At 38.8% G+C, this 19,989-nt stretch overlaps 1 protein-coding gene across 3 annotated transcripts in view; it reads left to right on the forward strand.

Annotated features, from left to right (window-relative positions):
• Positions 1–19,989, forward strand: part of kalrna (kalirin RhoGEF kinase a) — a 197,368-nt gene that overhangs the window by 75,406 nt on the left and 101,973 nt on the right. For all 3 annotated transcript variants that reach the window (XM_026218614.1, XM_026218612.1, XM_026218613.1), the window contains exons 3-8: positions 1,553–1,667; positions 12,374–12,566; positions 12,789–13,301; positions 15,351–15,473; positions 17,118–17,309; positions 17,400–17,531. In XM_026218614.1, the coding sequence (XP_026074399.1) occupies positions 1,553–1,667; positions 12,374–12,566; positions 12,789–13,301; positions 15,351–15,473; positions 17,118–17,309; positions 17,400–17,531 (1,268 nt within the window). The remainder of the gene's footprint in view (positions 1–1,552; positions 1,668–12,373; positions 12,567–12,788; positions 13,302–15,350; positions 15,474–17,117; positions 17,310–17,399; positions 17,532–19,989) is intronic.

Below are 19,989 nucleotides of genomic sequence, written 5' to 3' on the forward strand. Positions count from 1 at the left end.
AATTGCAGTGCAGTTGCACTGCGTTATTGAAAAGGCTTCAGTATCGAGGAAAAAAGGAGATTTTCCCCCATACGCAGTACTCATTCCGTATCTCAGGGAACCGAGGTTACGTTCGGAACCAAGTACGTTTTTTAAACCTTACACCACATAAACACATTATATTACACAAAATACACAAATAATGTTCTATGACCCCTCTAATGATTTGAAACTGCTAAAATTAGTTTTATACGAGTTCTCTCTTACGAGTTCAGTTGCACTGCGTTATTGAAAATTCTTCAGTATCAAGGAAAAAAGGAGATTTTCCCCCATACGCAGTACTCGTTCCGTATCTCAGGGAACCGAGGTTACGTTCGGAACCAAGTAGGTTTTTTAAACCTTACACCACATAAACACATTATTTTACACAAAATACACAAATAATGTTATATGACCCCTTTAATGAGTTTTATACGAGTTATGAATGAAATCAGTCTCAAAAAAAGTGTTCAAGACACTTTATTTTGGGAGAAAACAGGGATGAGTCTCTAGAAGTGCAGTGTTGATTTGTCAGCATAATCTCTGCCTGTTTTTTTGCCTTCATCTTTCATCTCTAATACACATTTCTATCATGGATCCTGTTCTCTACCCCCCCTTTATCCCCAGCATTTTCATGACCTAATCTTCTCTCTCCTTGCCTTCCCTCAAAACTCACTTGATTAGAAGGGTTATTCATTTCTGTAGCACACACAGTAATGTATAGTAAATGAGCAATAGTAATAATAGTAAAGCTAGCCACAGAAAACTCTTTATATGCTATCTTCTAAAACTTATTTAACTTTGTCAGAGGAAGAGAACGAGAGAACGCAAACATGTTGAATTATACATTTTCATCCCATTTCATCTCATTTTTGTTAATGTACATTTTACTATTTAAATTAAAATATTTGCAATGTGTCACTCTGGGACTTCAGGTAATCTCCTTATAACCATAAATACATGGTGATTCATAGTTGTTACTTCCTGACCCAGAATTGTGACTGTATGCAATGCAATGTTGATGTGACGAAGAGGCTGAGGCGGTCGGATCCATCTGCAGTATTTTATTAACACAGGTAAGCCAGCAGAGATAGACAGTCATAGAACTCAAGGAGACTAGGCAAGGCTAGTATAAATTACTCAAAACAGCACACAGGTAAGGGCAATCCAAGAATCGTAACTCAAACAGGCGTGGGTCAAAGGGCTGACAGCTTAGGTTCACAAACAAGATTAGAGTCCAAGTCAAAATCACAAGAACAAACACGAGAAACAAGTTAGAGGCAGAGTTAGGGTAAATCAAGACTTCACAAATGAACGATCAGCAGAGCAGTCCAGATAAAGGGGAGCTGAGGATACACAGGTGATAATCATGCAATGATAAGGAGATTAATCAGGAGATAATGAGCAGAGTTGAGTAATAGGCAAAGCAGTCCTAATACGCAGGAGAGAGGTATCTGGTGAAACCAGGAGGAGGCGTTGTCGAGCGTTCCGTGACAGTTGAACTATTTATGTATTTATTTATTTTTGTATGCAGGAGGTCGTGATAAGAGAGGTGGCCCCATCCTGACCTTTCCTGCCAGGAGTAACCATGACCGAATAAAGCAAGAAGACCTGAGACGACTCGTGACGTACCTGTCCACTGTGCCCAGGTCAGCTTAATGTTAATGTGAGGATTAAACAAACTGCCGAGCAGACATGAGTATTATGTATGTTCATGTGTCTAAACACTGTATAAACAGGTCTCTGCTCTCCTCTCCTGTGATCAGTAATAGCATTACAAGAATCATATAGCATAGTGTAATATCAGTCTGAAATATGTATCTTATTAAAGGATCACAGAGTAATATATTCACAGCACAGGAATTTGATTAAACTCTGCCTTACTGTGGTTTTGTTCTCTAAGCTCCTCACAGAAAGAATTATTCAAGAACAAGCATTATATTCCCACGGTGAAAAGTTGTGTTTGCAAAACTGGAAACTGAATTGCATAACTCAAGATTCTAGACACTCTATACACGACTTCTATAATTAATTATTATGCATGCCATTTTAATGAGCTCATATTATGTAGTGTACTTTTACCAAAAGAATGTGTACAGTGTTTTCAGGTCCTTAAATACATTCATAAAAATTGCAGTCTTTAAACATATGGGCAACCTAATAATTTAAACCATAATGTAAGTATTTATTTATTTATTTATTCATTAATTCGTATATAATTAAATTAATTTATATATATTAATATTCATCGATTTCAATGATACCTTTTACATCTTTAAAAAAGATCATTCTCAAGTAATCATGAAAAACATGGCGATTAAGTGATCTAAACATTGATGGGCGTGTGTTTTCCAGAGCCTTACTGCTGTGATCTGTCAAGGGTTTTAAGAGTTGTAAAAGTGTGCTAGTTGGGTGTATACCTGCAATGTTAATTGAAATATCCGCATTTTGATCAACTGGATCCTTTGCATTAAATTGTTTACATTAAGGACTGGTATTGTGCCAGTTTTGTCTTCATTCCTGTGTGTGTGTGTGTGTGTGTATGTGGCTGGTGTTGTAAATGCAGCTGACCTCACTGGGCCACTGATCAATGCTGTCACTGCCCTCAGAAGTCAGCATCAAAGCTGTGAGCTAAGCAGTGTACAAAGATGGACTTAATGCGAGTTTAATTAGGAGAAAGAGAGAAAGAACCTGAAGGGAGGGCGAGCCCCATCTCTTTAAGCCTTTCCCACAAGCCATGATTCATCATCAGACCTCACAGTGTTTTGATGTGTCGGTGCCCACAGGCATCTGAGCTTCTGTCCCCTTCAGCTCCTCTTTAACGCAAAACAGCTTTAAACTGCATGAAAGAGCAATGCTGGTTCACTGAGAGGTATCAGTTACCCTGTCATGACGTGATGTGGTTAAGTGTCTTGAACGTGTGTTTATTGTAGGAGGGTCTGCCTTAATGTGTTTCCAAAGCATTTTTCCTCCCCCCTTTGCATTAACTGGACCTTCCATTCTGTCAACCAAAACAGATCCTCATTAGCAAGAAGAACAATTCATCCACATCCATTATGGATGTATAAATATTACAGTAGACACAGTCCCGGCCCAGTTCGATTTCCACTCGGGAGTAGCGCTTGCATCATCAGTGTCAGATGGATCAGTGTAAAGCAGTGCATGCTGCTGGTTTGGTGAAGAGGGAAAATCAATGTTATTGAGTCCGCTTGCTAACCCCCCTTCAGGCTATGATTCATGGCTGGTGCTTCCTGCGCTGGAAAATGATATAGTGTTTGTGACACGCTCTTTTGATCCTTGTCTGCATTCATGTTTGCCTTAAAATGAGTATTCTGTCATCATTTACTCACCATCATGTCGTTTCAAACTTGTATGACTATCTTTCTTCTGTCTGTGGATCACAAAAGGAGATGTTTTAAAAGATGTTTGAAAGGATACTTTGAACAAGTGGTTTAAACTAATAAAAAACAACAAATAAAACAAAGTGATATGGGTTTGGAATAGTGGGTTTATTAGCAGCTAAACTGGATTTGAAATTAACCACAATTGTGAGTAAAAGTGTTTTTTCTTGATTAAATGAACAATTAAGCAAGCTCCTGGACAATTGACCAAATGTAATACTGGAAATCTAAAACATGGATAAAATTGCAAAGTATGCAAAAGAACAATCAATAAATCAATAAATATGATTTAGAAATCATAACATGCAGGTAATAAAATTGATGTAATGGCCATAAATTAATAATTTGTTTATTTATAAAATTAATTTATGTCCATGTTTTACTAATTATTTTTTCAGTATTTTAGTTAAATCATGGCCACATTGTAGTAGTTTGTTGCCTCGTTTTTGGTGATTCGTGACCCAGATTAACTAATTTGGTCCCTCATTAGTTTAGTTTAAACATGTTCATGAGTCACAAAGAAGCAAATTGGTACATTGTGGCCGTATATATGATGGCACTTTGTGAATGTGCAAATTCTTTGTTTTTCTTGAGTTATGTAGTTCCTAATCACACAGCGTTTTTACTGACTTTCTGTCATCTATATTTCCCTCTTTGAGGTGCACAGAAATCTCTGTGTTGTTAATTTTACCGTCACTGAAGCACTAGTGGGTTATTTTTATCTTCCAGTTTCTGTCTGCTACCTCAAAAGCATGAGCCAGAAATAGAAGTCATGCTGTTTCCACTTAAAATGATGAGAACAATCCTCCAGGAAAATTTTAAATGGTGTCTAAACAAATCACCCTGTTGTGCTCCAAGATGATATTTGGTAGAGGAGACTCTTGAGTGATAGTATTTATATGGAAATTCAAGTACCAAAGCGGCTTAAATGCTGTAATGAGGCCAAATGTGCAGTACTTTATGGTCTGAAGGACACACTAGCTCTTAATCATCGTCCTTTTCTCTGGGTCAAGTGACTCATTTAATATGAGTCAGACAGGAATACTCATCAAAAGTGTCCCACGCTCTCAGCATTTTCTATAAGTTCCTGGAAGGCAAAGTTTGGCATTTGAAAAGATTTCAGGATCATGCCAAGTTTTCATGATCATGTCATAATCCGTTCCAAAAAATGCTATACTGCTTGAAAACATTAATGTGGTTATATACACGGACTGAGACAGACTTAACCAAAAAGGGAGGTAAGCAGCCGATTAGGGCCCCAGGGAATCAGGACGCCACATCTGATATTGGCAAAACAGAATTGGCAAATGCTCCATTGTGTATTTGTTCTTTGGAGAGAATCAGAGGTTTATATTTTCAATATGTTTTTGCAGCATTTAGCATTGTAGACAGCCACAGACATATCTGTTGATTTATCAAATGCAATGACCAATCAGAGGTGTTTAAGTCAGAATTCACTCACCACTGAAGACGCCAGAATTTTAAAGTTCTAGGCATTCACAAATTCTCTAACTGACTTTGTTTACCTGTGCACCAGTTATGCGATTATTTCCCCAAATTAGATGAATTACTTACTCACATGACACAATCAAACCTTTTCACTCCTGTTTATATGCAATTTGCATTATTCTGATTATTCGCTAAGGTAAATTTTAATGCCATTATTCACATACCCCACAGCACAATTGATAAATCATACATTAAGTGTGCTGCTGGTCACTTACATCAAATACAAAACATGACTACAGACATATCCATGTACGTTTGAGCACATGCACACTTTGGTCAGAGTGGTAAATATGAGATTAAGGTGTTTACACGCCTGTTAAATCATAATATTGCCAAAATCCCATTATAATTGCATTATGAGAGTCACGTAAATGTAGCAATGTAACAAAAAATGTGTAAACACAATGAAAAGAAGAGATGCAGTGTGCAGTGTACAGTTCTTCACTGATTATATAGATCTGAAGTTGATGACAGTTTTTAGTAATTATAAAGGGAGTGCTCTTTCCTCTCTTTCTTGGCTTTACGTAATCCATTTAGAATTTCAATAATTGGAGTGTCTATTTACACTAAGTACAAATAGTCCACCTTGTTGGCTGAAGCTTATTACACTAACTCTGTCCACCAAGTGGAGCAGATGGTAAAACCTGTGACATATTCATTTTGACACGATCGACCTGGGTTCGAATCCACCTTTTGCCAAAAATGTTTTATCTATAGCTATTTGCGCTTAGTGTTAATAGCATCTATCACTAAGAAAATATGCTATTTTCCCTTAGTGTATTAAATAGTGTATTTAAAATTAAATGTTTAGTTTTTATTAAAATAGTTGTAAATTAAATCATTTTAATTAAAAAAAAAAAACAAAAAAAAAACACTATCCCACAGATGGGGTAAAAGGGGTAAATAAACCCCATACCTGTTATTTGCTTAGGACCCCGAAATCAGTCTGGTAGACTAATAATTACTTAATTTCAATCAGGACCATTTTCCTCAAGTATATTTATTACAATTGTATTGCATACAGTTAGTGTTGGCGGTATGGTCATGTTCTGGGCAACCCTTCTTACACCTGTCCATGCAGCCATGCTTAGGCAGAGCAGGGAAGAGCAGCAAGACAAACCTCCTAAACAACCATATGCCAAAAATTAAATGGTCAGTGATGGGAAATTTTGGCTTAATACTATATTTATGGGGGAAGCATCGCCCCAACTCAGTAAGGGAGCATGCAACAAGCATGTTGCTTAAGGCAAGGCAAGGCAAGGCAAGTTTATTTATATAGCACATTTCATACACAATGGTAATTCAAAGTGCTTTACATCAAAGAAAGTAAAATAATCATGAAAAATAAGAAAAAAAATAAAAATAAAACAAGCAATTTTAAAACTTTTAAAATTATTAAAACATTTACTTAAAATCAATTTAAAAACAGTTAGAAATTGATTTTATATAAAATAAAACAGTGAAGATATAGTGCAATCAGTTCGGACATAGCACAGTGTACATACACTGTACAATAAATGCACAACTAAACAGATGGGTTTTAAGTCTAGATTTAAATGTGACTAGTGTTTTAGCACATCTGATCTCTTCTGGAAGCTGATTCCAACTGCGGGCAGCATAGTAACTAAAGGCGGACTCCCCCTTGTTTTGTGTGAACCTTTGGTATTTCTAACTGACTCGATCCTAGTGATCTGAGTGCTCTGTTAGGTTTATATTCAGTGAGCATATCTGAAATATATTTCGGTCCTAGGTCATGCAGTGACTTATATATGAGTAAAAGTATTTTAAAATCAATCCTAAATGTAACTGGAAGCCAGTGTAAGGACCTGAGGACTGGTGTGATATGCTCAGGTTTTGTGGTTCTAGTCAGAATCCTGGCAGCAGCGTTCTGGATGAGCTGCAGCTGTCTAATGGTCTTTTTGGGAAGGCCAGTGAGGAGCCCATTACAATAGTCCACCCTACTAGTGATAAAGGCATGAACAAGTTTCTCCAAGTCTTGACTGGAAACAAAACATCTAATTCTTGCAATGTTTTTTAAATGATAGTATGCTGATTTAGTTACTGCTTTGACATGACTACTGAAACTAAGGTCTGTGTCCAGAATCACACCAAGATTCCTGACTTGTTTTTTAGTTGTATGACGCCTAGAATCAAGGTATGCATTCACCTTGAGAACTTCATCTTTGTTTCCAAATGCAATGACTTCAGTTTTTTCCTTGTTTAACTGAAGAAAGTTCTGGCACATCCAACTATTAATTTCATCAATGCATTTGCAGAGGGAGTCAATGGGGCTGTAGTCATTTGGAGATAAGGCTAGGTAAATCTGGGTATCATCAGCATAGCTGTGATAGGCAATTTGGTTATTTCTCATTATTTGACTCAGTGGAAGCATATACAGGCTAAACAAGAGCGGTGCAAGAATTGAGCCTTGTGGGACTCCGCATGTCATGGACGCCCACTTAGACTTATGCTCTCCTAGACTCACATAATAGCCTCTCCCTTCTAAGTATGACCTGAACCATTTGAGTACCATCCCAGAAAGCCCGACCCAGTTTTCCAGTCTCTCTAGTAGTATGTTATGATCGACAGTGTCAAACGCAGCACTGAGATCTAGCAATACCAGCACCGATATTTTGCCAGAGTCTCAATTTAAGCGAATATCATTTATTATCTTAATGAGTGCTGTCTCTGTGCTGTGATGCGGCCGAAAACCAGATTGAAAATTGTCCAGGTATCCATTTGAGTTTAAGTATTTGTTCATCTGATTAAAAACTACCTTTTCTATAATTTTGCCTGTAAAAGGAAGATTAGATATTGGTCTGAAATTGCTCAAAATTGTGTTATCAAGATTGCTCTTTTTCAGGAGGGGCTTAACAACTGCAGTTTTTAGGGAGTTTGGAAATGTCCCAGAAAGAAGTGAGGCATTCACCACTTCTAAAAGATCTGCTTCTAAGCAGTTAAGCACACTTTTGAAAAAAGATGTGGGAAGTGTGTCAAGACAGCAGGTTGATGATTTTAGGTGCTGCACTATGTCTTCCAGAATTTTGCTATCAATTGTTTCAAAAATAGACATAGTATCTTTTTGATATTGTGGCCGAATCTGTCTGACCTCTGCATTACTTGAGGATGTGCTAATCGCCTTCCTGATATTAATGATCTTCTCAGAAAAGAAGGAAGCAAACTCATTGCATTTGCTGTCTGAGAGCATTTCACTGGGAATCTGACTTGGGGGGTTTGTCAGTCTCTCAACAGTGGCAAAAAGAGTACGAGTGTTATTTAAGTTACTGTTTATAAGGTTTGATAAGAAGTTCTGTCTATCTGTGGCTAGTTTAACATTATAAGCATGAAGGCTGTCTTTATAGATGCTATAGTGAATTTCAAGTTTTGTCTTCCACCACATCCTCTCTGCTTTTCTGCATTGTCTTTTCATAGTCTGAACTGCTGTTGATCTTCTCCAAACTGATTTCTGTCTGTTTGTTTTCTTACTGACTATTATTGGAGCAATATCATCACTAACATTCTTAACTTTTGAGTTGAAGGAATCAAGGAGAATATCAACAGAGTCTGCAGAAATGCTTGGTGTTAAAGATATAGCCTCCGTAAATAGTACACGTGTGTTCTCGTTTATGCATCTCCTTCTGACAGAGACAGATCTAGATTCAGTGGTAGCAGAGATCAATATATCAAAGAAAATACAGAAGTGATCAGATAGTGCTACGTCCTTAATAACAATGGATGAAATGTTTAGACCCCTACTGATGATTAGATCCAGAGTGTGTCCACCTTTGTGTGTGGGTCCATGCACATGCTGAATCAGGTCAAAAGTGTTTAAAACCGTTATCATTTCTTTTGTAGTTTTGTTTTCTGCATTATCTATGTGAATATTAAAATCCCCTGCTATTGCAAAACAGTCAAACTCTGAGGAAATTATTGATAACATTTCTGTGATCTCTTCAACAAATGCTGAAGAGTATTTTGGAGGCCTGTAAATAATAATAAACAGAATGCGTGGAGCACCTTTCAGCACAAGCCCTAGATATTCGAAAGACAAGTACTGACCAAATGACACTTGCTTGCATTGATAGACATCTTTAAATAGAGCAGCTACACCCCCACCTCTTCTAACAGTCCTGCAAACACTCATGTAAGTGAAGTTAGGAGGGGCTGCTTCATTTAGGATTGTTGCACTGCAGCTGTCTTCTAGCCATGTTTCGTTTAGAAACATAAAATCCAGATTGTTTGTGGTTATAAAGTCATTGATTAGAAATGATTAATTTTTTTAGTGAGCGAATGTTTAAAAGTGCTAACTTGATGGCAGTGCTTTGTGTCTTTATATCAATCTTAGTTTGATGCATAATAGGCCGCAGATTAGATGATTTTGCCCTTCGGCTTGAGATGCCCTTTGATTTTCTATCACGTGATAAAACTGAGATAGAGAAAGCTACAGGCACACTGGGTTCCCGCTTGTTCTGTAAGCATTTGTGAATGTTGCTGCTAATATAACGGGGACCCGACACATATCACTGAGAGCTGCTATCAGTTGTTTTTGGTTCACCTTCAGCAGATAGAGGGTTTGGGCCCTGGCGTTGTGGCAGCGGTCGGAGAGCTCTCACAGGAACATGGCCCACAGTCTTTGGTTGTTGGGGGGCCCGCCGTTTTTTTGTTGATATCTGGGGGCTAGCAGAAAATTAGTGAGAGAGTTTAGTCCCAGCATACACCAATTCCTCCATTTTCTGTGAGAAGCACAGAAGTGGAGATGCTGGAGAGAGTGATAATGTGTCTGGTGAGATGGGCTGTGTCTCTGGTGTTTCTGGTGGCTGTGATGTGTTGTCCTGGCTTCCCTGGCTGTTTTCCAGAAAGTCATCCCTGGGTGCTGAATCTTGTAGCTGTTTTGATACATCACAGTCTGTCTGTGAGGAGCTCTGTTGGCAGGGCTCAGCAAGGATAGTGTCCATCAGCAGTGATTGTTTTGGCTGCATGGTGTTATCAGTGTCCTTGCGGGATATGTCAACCACATGATGACTCGGACCCGGTGTGTGTGTGCTGAATGGATTGACACACTCTGCTGAAGGATGACGGAGGGAGAAGTAGATATTGTCCTTAAGCACTCTGGCACCAAGTTTGTTTGGGTGGAGGCCATCTGGTTTAAACAATTGTCTATGGCCCCAGAAAAGATTGAAGTTGTCGATGAAATTTACTCATTTTATATTACAAGATCTTTGTAGCCATGTGTTCAGCCCAAGCAACCGTGAAAACATATTTGTTCCCCTTGCTGGGAGTGGTCCACTGATGAACGACTGAACTTTGAGTCTTCAAAGTGTTTCAAAGAGTTCACTGAAGTCCTTCTTAAGGAGTTCTGACTGCTCTTTCCGAATATCATTCTTTCCCACATGGATGATGATTCGATTTGTAGTCTTGTGCTACATCAGAATGTTCTGAAGTTCCTTGTTCACATCAGAGACTGTTGCTTGAGGAAGGCAGCATGTTGTTGTTGTCCTGCTACGGATGTTTCTGATAACAGAGTCACCCACTATCAGAGTCCTGGCTCGGCTGCGCTCTGAGCTGAAAGCCGCTGTCTGCTCGTCCTTGAGCGCCTGTTAGTAGCGGTGTTAGCTGCTGGCTGATCAGATCCATGTTTAAATACATTTGGGGATTCCTCACCCGCATTCATAAATGCTTGAAATCTGTTCTCAAGATGTGTAGGGGTTTGTAGAATACCAGTATTTACAAGCCTTGTCATAGTCGAATCTGGCGTAGAGGAAGCTAATGGCAGCAATACGAGAAGATCGTGACAATCTGATGTCTCGTGTTCCTTTGGGTCTCACTCCCTGTTTGTGCCATCGATTAGAGTGGCGATCAGTTTTGGCTTGTTCCTCTACACTTGGTATAAACTGTTGAGATTCAGAAGATTCATAGGACTCACCGGCTGTATGCTGAGGGGGTCCATGACGACGGTCTGCTAAGTGTTCCGTCTGTTTTGGAAGTCCAGAAAGTAACTTTGTTTCAAGAATCACAATCCTTTGTAGAAGTTTGCAGCAGTTCATGCAACAAGTAGATCCAACAGGAGGCATTTTCTCTCTCTTCTGTTTGGTAGGCAGTTGTTATCCCGTCACAGGAATGTAAGCTGTTAGCAGTGGGAGAAAAAGTCTTCTTTTTGTAGTATTATTCCAGTCCCAATGTTTTTAGTTTTAGCGTTTGTGCCAAAAATCTGTTGTTTGAGCACTGTGCTGATCTCTTGAAGTAAAAATCTTAGAAAAATTATTAAAAAGTACAGAAATAAGAAGCAAAGCGCAGAGCAGTAAGCTAGAACGTCCGAACGGTAGCAAAGCCGGAAGCAGCTTAAGCTGCTTATACAAATATTTGAATATAGGTGGAAAGCATACACCCCTACCATCAGCAGTCTAATACTGTGGCAGTTTGTATATTTTGCCAATTTCAGTGTCTAACATGCTATTACATTGCATTGAGGGGGAAGTGTCACCCCAAGTTAGGCAATCAAGGATATGCAACAAGCATGTTGTTTAAAATGCTTAAAGCAAATATGTGATTGTAAAAGGGGAAGCACACGACCCCTCAAGGAGCATGTTATATGCATTAATGCTGTAAATTGTATAATTGTGGGTGGCAGTCCGTCAAGAGAAGCATACACCCTGTGGAAATACTTTGAATGACTGTCATTGATATTAAGTTCTTATATGTATAGAAGCCATAGAGCGTTAAACACGTGCTTCTGACGCTGCGTGCAGCTGAAATCAACCGCACACTCACACAGTTAATAAAAACATCAACCTTAGAAATAAACAACCGTGATATTGCAACTACGCCATTAAATACAACAAAACCCCAGCTGAAACGCCTACACGAGAATGCTTGTTTCATTTAAACCTGTTCTCATGGCCTTAACTATCAGCGCGTCCTCAGAGCGATTACATGATCTAGACTGCGTGTTGCTCCAGGTGTATGAACACAGATGCGTAAATGCAAATATGCTAAATATTTCGCTCCTGCAAATAATGCAAACTGTTAACATCATATATATATATATATATATATATATATATATATATATATATACATATATATACATATATATATATATATTATTATTATTTATTTATTTTTTTACAATTAGCAGACCAGGCAATAAACACAGCGATATGGATTAAAAGAGCATTTACTTATCTTAGATGTAGATTTCAGATGTTCTGCAACAGTTTGATTTGCAAGCAGTGATGTGATCATTTAATTGTAAGCAGAGATGTGATAGAAGAATGGTAATTTAAATAGACCGCTTGTGATAGGTGTCAATGCTGGACAGGTACACGTCAGGAACAGCTCACTGTCGGCTGATGCCAGCTTGATTGACGTGGCCCGCCTGAATTATCGCGATGCTGAATAGTTGTTGCACACATTTATGGAAATCTCTCCTTCTTTGTCTGTTTCAGTGAGGATGTGTGTAAGAGGGGTTTCACTGTGATTATTGATATGCGTGGTTCTAAGTGGGATCTGATAAAGCCGTTACTGAAGACCCTGCAGGAAGCATTTCCAGCTGAGATCTGCATCGCTCTTATCATCAAACCAGACAACTTCTGGCAGAAACAGAAGACCAACTTTGGCAGTGCCAAGTTTACTTTTGAGGTAAAAATGCAATTATTAAGTAGCTGTCTAGTCTACTACTCTATGTCTCTCTCTCTAATTCGTAAACCTACTACAGACAGTTAATGTGTTGATTTAGCTGAGAAAATATCTGACTTCATGTTTCCATTCTATATTTCATTTATGACTCACATCAAACAAGAGACTGACTGTCCTCACTTTCACCCTAAACTGACATGTCTGTTTCTACCCTCCCGCTAACAGACTAGCATGGTATCAGTGGACGGGTTGACCAAAATTGTGGACCCATCTCAGTTAACGGATGACTTTGAGGGATCTCTAGAATATAATCATGAAGAATGGCTTGAGCTCAGAGTTGCTCTTGAGGAGTTCCTGGCCAGTGCTGTTCACCTTCTCTCCCGCCTGGAAGATCTGCAGGAGATGCTGGCTAAGAAAGAGTTCCCGGTGGATGTGGAAGGATCTCGAAGACTCATTGATGAGCACACTCAGCTGAAGAAGAAGGTGATGAAGGCTCCTGTGGAAGAGCTGGACCACGAGGGCCAGAGACTCTTGCAGTGCATCCGCTCCAGTGATGGCTTCTCAGGGAGGAACTGTATTTCTGGAAGTGCCGACTTCCAGAGTGTGGTTCCTAAGATTGCCAGTCTTCTGGATAAACTCCACAGCACCAGACAGCACCTGCACCAGATATGGCACCTAAGAAAACTGAAGCTGGATCAGTGTTTCCAGCTCCGATTGTTTGAACAAGATGCAGAGAAGGTGAGTCAGCACTGGTTTAACCTAGTATGATTTGACTATTTATGGCATTATGAGTGAGTGAGTGAGTGAGTGAGTGAGTGAATGGGTAAGTAATTCAGTGAGTGAATAAGTAAGTGAGTGAGTAACCCAGTGAATGAGTAACTAATTTAGTGTTTGAATTGGAAGTGAATGAATAATTCAGTGTGTGAGTAATTTAGTGAATGATCAAGTAATTCAGTGAGTGAGTGAATAAGGAAGTGAATGAGTGAGTAATTAAAAAAATAAGTAGTAAAAATAAGTAAAAGTAAAAAAGTAGTAAAACTGGACAATAGGGGAAAATGCAGTTATGTATGTTTATGCTTTACCCAAGAACTTTTCCCAAAACCTTGGTTTATTTAACTTTTTACCAATGCATTTAGATTGCAAATGTGTGTGTGTGTGTGTGTGTGTGTGTGTGTTTTAAACGCTGATCTGAAAATATGTTGATCTAAAAATTGTGAAGGGTGAAGTATGGATAAAAGGAAAAAGTAACTTTAGTCCAGGAATGTTCATCTTGAAATATTACTTACAATTATAAAAGTTGTTCTTTAAAAAATCATTAAAAGATTTCAAAGCCACAATTTTAAATTAAACTTAAATGCCCTTTCATTGCTAAATAAAATAATAATAAAAAATAAATAAATAAATAAATAAAAGGCCTTGGAAATTAGTTTGATACTGTAGGCTTTATAGGGTTAAAAGTGTGACCTCACACTAACTCTTGCCACTTTATGATAGAAGTGAATTTGAGATAAATGTTCAGACATAAGATGATGGGCCGGAGGGGCCGCTCACAGGGTCCCGTCTGATGCTGAGGACTCATAAGTGCTTTGCGTTGATGATTTAATTTCGCTCAGAGTGCAGGTGTTTATTTTTAGCTACCAGACACACAACCTTTCACTCGAGATGGGTGTAAATGATTGAACATCATTTGTCTGTCAATGTGCCAGGCCTTCTTATGTCAAAAGGCTAAGAGCGAGCAGTCATTCTGCGAATTAATACCTCTATCCAACTTCTTAGAACGAGCCCAGACCTATTAGATTAAACCATACATTGTAAAATGAATGTAAGCAGTCATTATCATTTATGCTATCTCTCAGCTCTTATCTTGATTACAGGTGCAGTTAATTTGCAGCTCTAATTAAACATTTATTTAGGACAGTTCTTCGGTATTGAAGGATATATTGTTTACTCAGAGGCAATGATGGTGAAACATGTGGATAGAATTTGAATGACTTTGGTATTTGCATGTTTGTGTATTATTCATTATGTTGCATTTTGATATTTTAATTAAAGCAGGTTTATGTATTAATTAATGCAACACATGACGCTTTGATGTATAAAATATGTATGTTTGCAAAAGTATAAGATTTAGAATGCATTTTGCAATAATTGGCAACACAATTTATAAATCATCTTATTGATTGGACTCCAGGTAGAAGAATTTTTGTAGAAGTCAGCTTATAGAATCTATAATTTAGAACCATGTTTTCTTTTTTTTTTCATCTTCAACATTTCATCTGATCTTTAATGGCAGAGAAAAATGAAATATTTTATGGTAAACCCTAACGAGATCACATAGTTTTTCTTGTAACTGTACATAGCCTATATGATGTTTCAGGTGAGAACAGCAAACTCTGACATTGACAAAAAGGCATTTATGATGAAGACTGTGTTAACAATATGTTCTAGACAGCATAAATCCTCCAAAAATGTTTCTATAACTGATACCTGTGCTTTAGAGCAGCATATCAACAAGTGAATCACAGAAACACAGAATTCATCCATGCATATTAACATTTTTATCTAAATGGGTTCCTTATCATCTGTTGATAAAAATTCTTAAGATTTTTTCACGTTTGTCATTCTGTTACCTTTCCTTAGTTGTCATATGTTAGTCTGTGTGTTTGATTAATTCTGCATGCCGTCAAAGTAATAACAAACCCCCAAACTTAGTGGTGTGTAAACTTCATAAAGGAATGGAGCAGAATCATATGCAATAAATGACTTTCTGTTGTCATCTCTCTGTAGATGTTTGACTGGATCAGTCACAATAAGGAATTGTTTCTTCAGAGCCACACAGAGATCGGTGTGAGCTACCAGCACGCTGTGGAACTCCAGACTCAACACAGCCACTTTGCCATGAACTCCATGGTATGTCATGCTGATGCTTGTAGAAGCTTAGATTGTAGAATATTACTACTTAACTTCTTCGTTTCATAAGCATTTGTACATTTATACCACATCACCAGTTCTTCAAATCATAAAATACACTGCTTAATGATTGTCATGAAAGTGTTTCATTCATACCATTTGAAAAGAAAAGTTTGCAAAAAATAAATAAAATTCTGTCATCATTTATTCACCTTTTAGGAATGTTATTAATCTTTGTTACATTTATAATCTCCACATTAATATTCTTTTGTCCATGCATTGAAAAGCCACAGTGATCTACTGAGCGGTTTAATCCAAATCTTTGGAAGAGACACAATCACTTTCAAAATCATAAAGACACAATCATAAATGGCAGCTCATGGGAATTACTTGATATATGAGGACTAATGAGGTTTTTCACGTTTATCAGGCAAGCACATTTAGGCTTCTGTTTAATATATTTGATGTCAGAAAAAAATCGTACTCACCATCACAAAATCATAAATACAAAAAAGAAACTCAAGAAAAGAACATAAGCTAAAACACATCCGATGCACACTCTTTATTTAAAAATCTAATAAAAAAATAATGTTGAATTTTATTAAGATATGCTACATTGACATATTACTCTGACCAAAGTAGTTTGAATGCGCTTGACGTCATTCTTTTGACTTTCAAACTCATAAATACAAACTTCCCAGGAGGACTTGAAAGCACCAAATGTATATGCATTGATCAAGGTTTATATGAATGCATAAAAAAAAAAATAATAATAATTCTGTTTATCAAATAAAGTGATTGTGCCTTTTTAGAAGACTTGGATTAAACGGTTAGATTATTGTGGATTACATCCACAATGCTTTTATAAATGATTGAAAGCTTTTAGATTATGTAAACAAAAATTATGAGAGAATATTACAAATATAGTCATTTTATTGTTCGAAGATGAACAAAAGTCTAATGGGTTTGAAACAACCCGAGTGAGCATGATGATTGAATTGCCATTTTTGGCTGAACTATCCCTTCAGGAGGTGGGTGAGCTGGTCAAATGTTCCCAGTCGTATTGAAGAACACACTTAACCAGCTTAACCAGTTTCCCAACATCATAGCAGAGGTCGTCTACCAGCCTTTATGCAGCTAATGCAGTCTGATTGGTTCATTCAGAGAGCTGTCTCTGTAGCTCCTGCAGTCTGAATTCCTCCCAGCACTTTAATCATCCTCCCAATCATCTGAGCTCAGATACACAAACACACACATGCTGCTCATTCATCCTCCTCTTCTTTATCCCAGCATGATTGTTGTTTTATGCCTCATTAACTTTGATTCTAATATGAGTCTGCTTGTGTTCATGGAATCATTACTCTGACTCTTTAGTTTTCTTAATATATGGCTATAAATATTGTATATGCATATTCAAACAGTCCAACTAATGAATCATATTATTTGATGAAAGGAATCTTTATTCCAATTAAATAAACACGTCTCTGGTAAAATCCCTCTATTGCACAACCTCCAGTGATTTATTGGTTTATTTAAATACCCTGAAGTTGGATTCTCACTAGTTTATTTGAAAGCTTGCTCTTATGCCATGTTTGTTTATAGCCCCTGCCTTCACACGATGCTCTCTGATCTAACGTTTTCCAGAATGCATATGTGAACATAAACCGAATGATGTCAGTGGCGTCACGACTGTCGGAGGCAGGTCACTACGCATCGCAGCAGATCAAACAGATCAGCACTCAACTCGATCAGGAGTGGAAGAGCTTCGCCGCTGCTCTCGATGAACGCAGCACCATCCTCGCCATGTCTGCTGTCTTCCATCAGAAATCCGAGCAGGTGCCTGATTTATCACCTGTAACATGCAAATGCTATTAAAAACAATGGTGACTGTGGTGTAGTAGTTTCTAATGGTCTGTGTTTGTGCAGTTTCTGTCTGGTGTGGAAGCGTGGTGTAAGATGTGCAGTGAGGGCGGGCTGCCGTCAGAGATGCAGGATCTGGAATTGGCCATTCATCACCATCATACGCTTTATGAACAGGTCACTCAAGCTTATACAGAGGTGAGAACTCAACTGTGTTTGAATTTATGCCAAATTTAGCCAATGCACCTTCTAGCATATGTTTTCCTTTTAGAAAACAAGCCAAAAAAGTACAAAAATGTTTGAATGACACAACCAGAATTCATTCATTCATTCGTATAGTATTTATACATTTTTATTCATTAGTTTTAGTTTATTTATTTTAAGTTATTTTAATTCTCTAATCTATAAAAGAAAATATTTCACTTCATCGGGAGCTGTGTCAGCTGGCACGATCATCAATGTACACCATTACATTTTATAGTTTTCTCACAAATCAATGTTTAAAATGGTTCAGTCTCTGTGCTTACTGTTTGGTATGTAATCAGCCTTCTCCAGCTGTACTAACGTTGTTTGAACTAAAAGAAATGAGTGAACTAGCCCTAATTAATCTGAAGACATAACAGGAAAACAAAGCCACAATGTTGTTGTACCACATGAGTTCACAGACCTCCACCCTTCATACTCAGACTGCAGTGTTTTTATGTGTCCTGTGTATGATTGAATATTCATCCCTGTGTTTCCAAATCCTTGATCATTTACCCATGACTCTGTTTAAACAGCTGACATTAGAGAATGTGCTCTGTTGTAGATCTGGTTTAAAACATAGAATCTTTCACTGTCACGTTATCGTGTTGACCTCAGTACACAATACAATATTAAAGTTAGTTTCACTCACACAAATACGCACCGGGTTTCTGCTGTAGTATCTCAGTTTCCACCAAATGGTAATGAGCAATGCTGAATGAGATACATGATTATAAATAATATTTAGGTATTAGTAGTACTTTGTTAGTTATATTTATCACATTAATAATATATGTATCTCATTAAACAATAACACATTCACTAATGAAAAGATGCCTGAAATGAACCATTAAAATCTGAGTATAATTTTATTTAAAAAATGTATTTAGAAATTAATAGGAGTTCTTCCTGTGTTTCCTTTTATGGTCTTTTTCCTGTTCTTGTTTAGTTTGATTAATTCATGATTCCATGCACTTGTGTTCCTCTAATTGCTCTGCGTTTATAGCCCCAAGCTGTTTTATTTTTTTTATTTTATTTTTTTTGGTCTACTTGTTGGATGTTGTGTGTTTCCATGTTCTTGTTGTGGATTTACCCCTATGATTCAAGTATTAAAGATTTTGAATGTTTTTCTTTGTCTCCATTGTTCTTCCGACAGCGAACCATGACAGAAGAGTCCACCAAAAACAGTCACCTCCGTGTTTTCCCCTCCAATTGTTTTCTTGTTTTTCCCAGTGTCTTTTTTCCCAGGATGGATGCCCTTCTTCGCCCCGAATACCCCCTCTTCCTGCTGGAGCAGGGAGATAAAGCTCTCAAGGACCATACTAGACTATTCCTGCTACTAGCAAATACCACCAGCTACCCGGACGACACACTATGTGCGTTCTATGATGCCAGTATTAACATTGAGTTCAGAGCACCGTCGTCCAAAGATGGTCCTCGAGAGGTGGTGTGGACACTGGCGAGACACAGTGCCACAGTCTTCCCGCTGCGCGGAGTGCATGTCCAAGCCCACAGCTGATGGTGAGCCAGAGCCCGCCGTGACCAATGAGCCATCGTCGCACGGAGCAACAGAGCTGAGGAATGCCATGGAGCCAGAGCTGCTGATGACATCAGTCAAGGTGTGTGAGTTGGCAACAACACCCACCACAAGGGAGAAAACCTCAGACAATGTGAGCACAGAGAGTAACTCCGCCCCCTGCTCAGCGGCTGAGGGTGAGTTTTGTATGGCGTGGTGACTGTGCCACACTGAAGACGAGAGGGCTCCCATTCCTAAGTTCTCTCAGGAGGCTCTCAAATGCCTCCTCCTTTGCAGTCATCTGGCAGCCACACTGCTCGCCCTCATTCCACCATCTAAACAGTGCGAGCTCCACAGAACTGGCATCCTCCAGCATATCTCCAGTGTATCCCTTATCTCCACTTCCAGCCTCTGGGCTCCGGACTCCACATCGGCCCGTTGACCCATCCAGCTCCATCATAGCTTCTAGCTCCCTCCTCTCTGCTGTGGCCTGGTTGTCCACTAGCTCTGCCACGCTCCCTTCATCTTTTCTTCCCTCCGGCTCCAGATCCATGCCTTTGCGTTGGTTGCCGGCACCATCTGCTCCGCCTAGAACCTCTGGATCCTTCCCATCACTCTGGCTCATCTGCTTTCCTTCTCCACCTCAGGCTCCTCCACCATATGCTCCGCCACCATTGGTCAGCCCCCTGGAGTTGGTTGCCATTCCTCCTCCATGGCTCCTCCCTCCGTCAGCTCCACCGTGGGTCATCGTAATGGCTGTGGCCTGGCTCCAGCTTGGATCCTCCTGCTCCAAGCCCCTCCTGTCTCTTCCCTGGGTCCTCTCTAATTTGTCACCCCCATGGACTATGTCTGCTGGCCCCCTCCCGGGTGTCCGTCCTCCTCCTGAGCCTCCTCCCA

The sequence above is a fragment of the Carassius auratus genome, chromosome 34 (assembly GCF_003368295.1).
Source record: "Carassius auratus strain Wakin chromosome 34, ASM336829v1, whole genome shotgun sequence".
Lineage (NCBI taxonomy): Eukaryota > Metazoa > Chordata > Actinopteri > Cypriniformes > Cyprinidae > Carassius > Carassius auratus.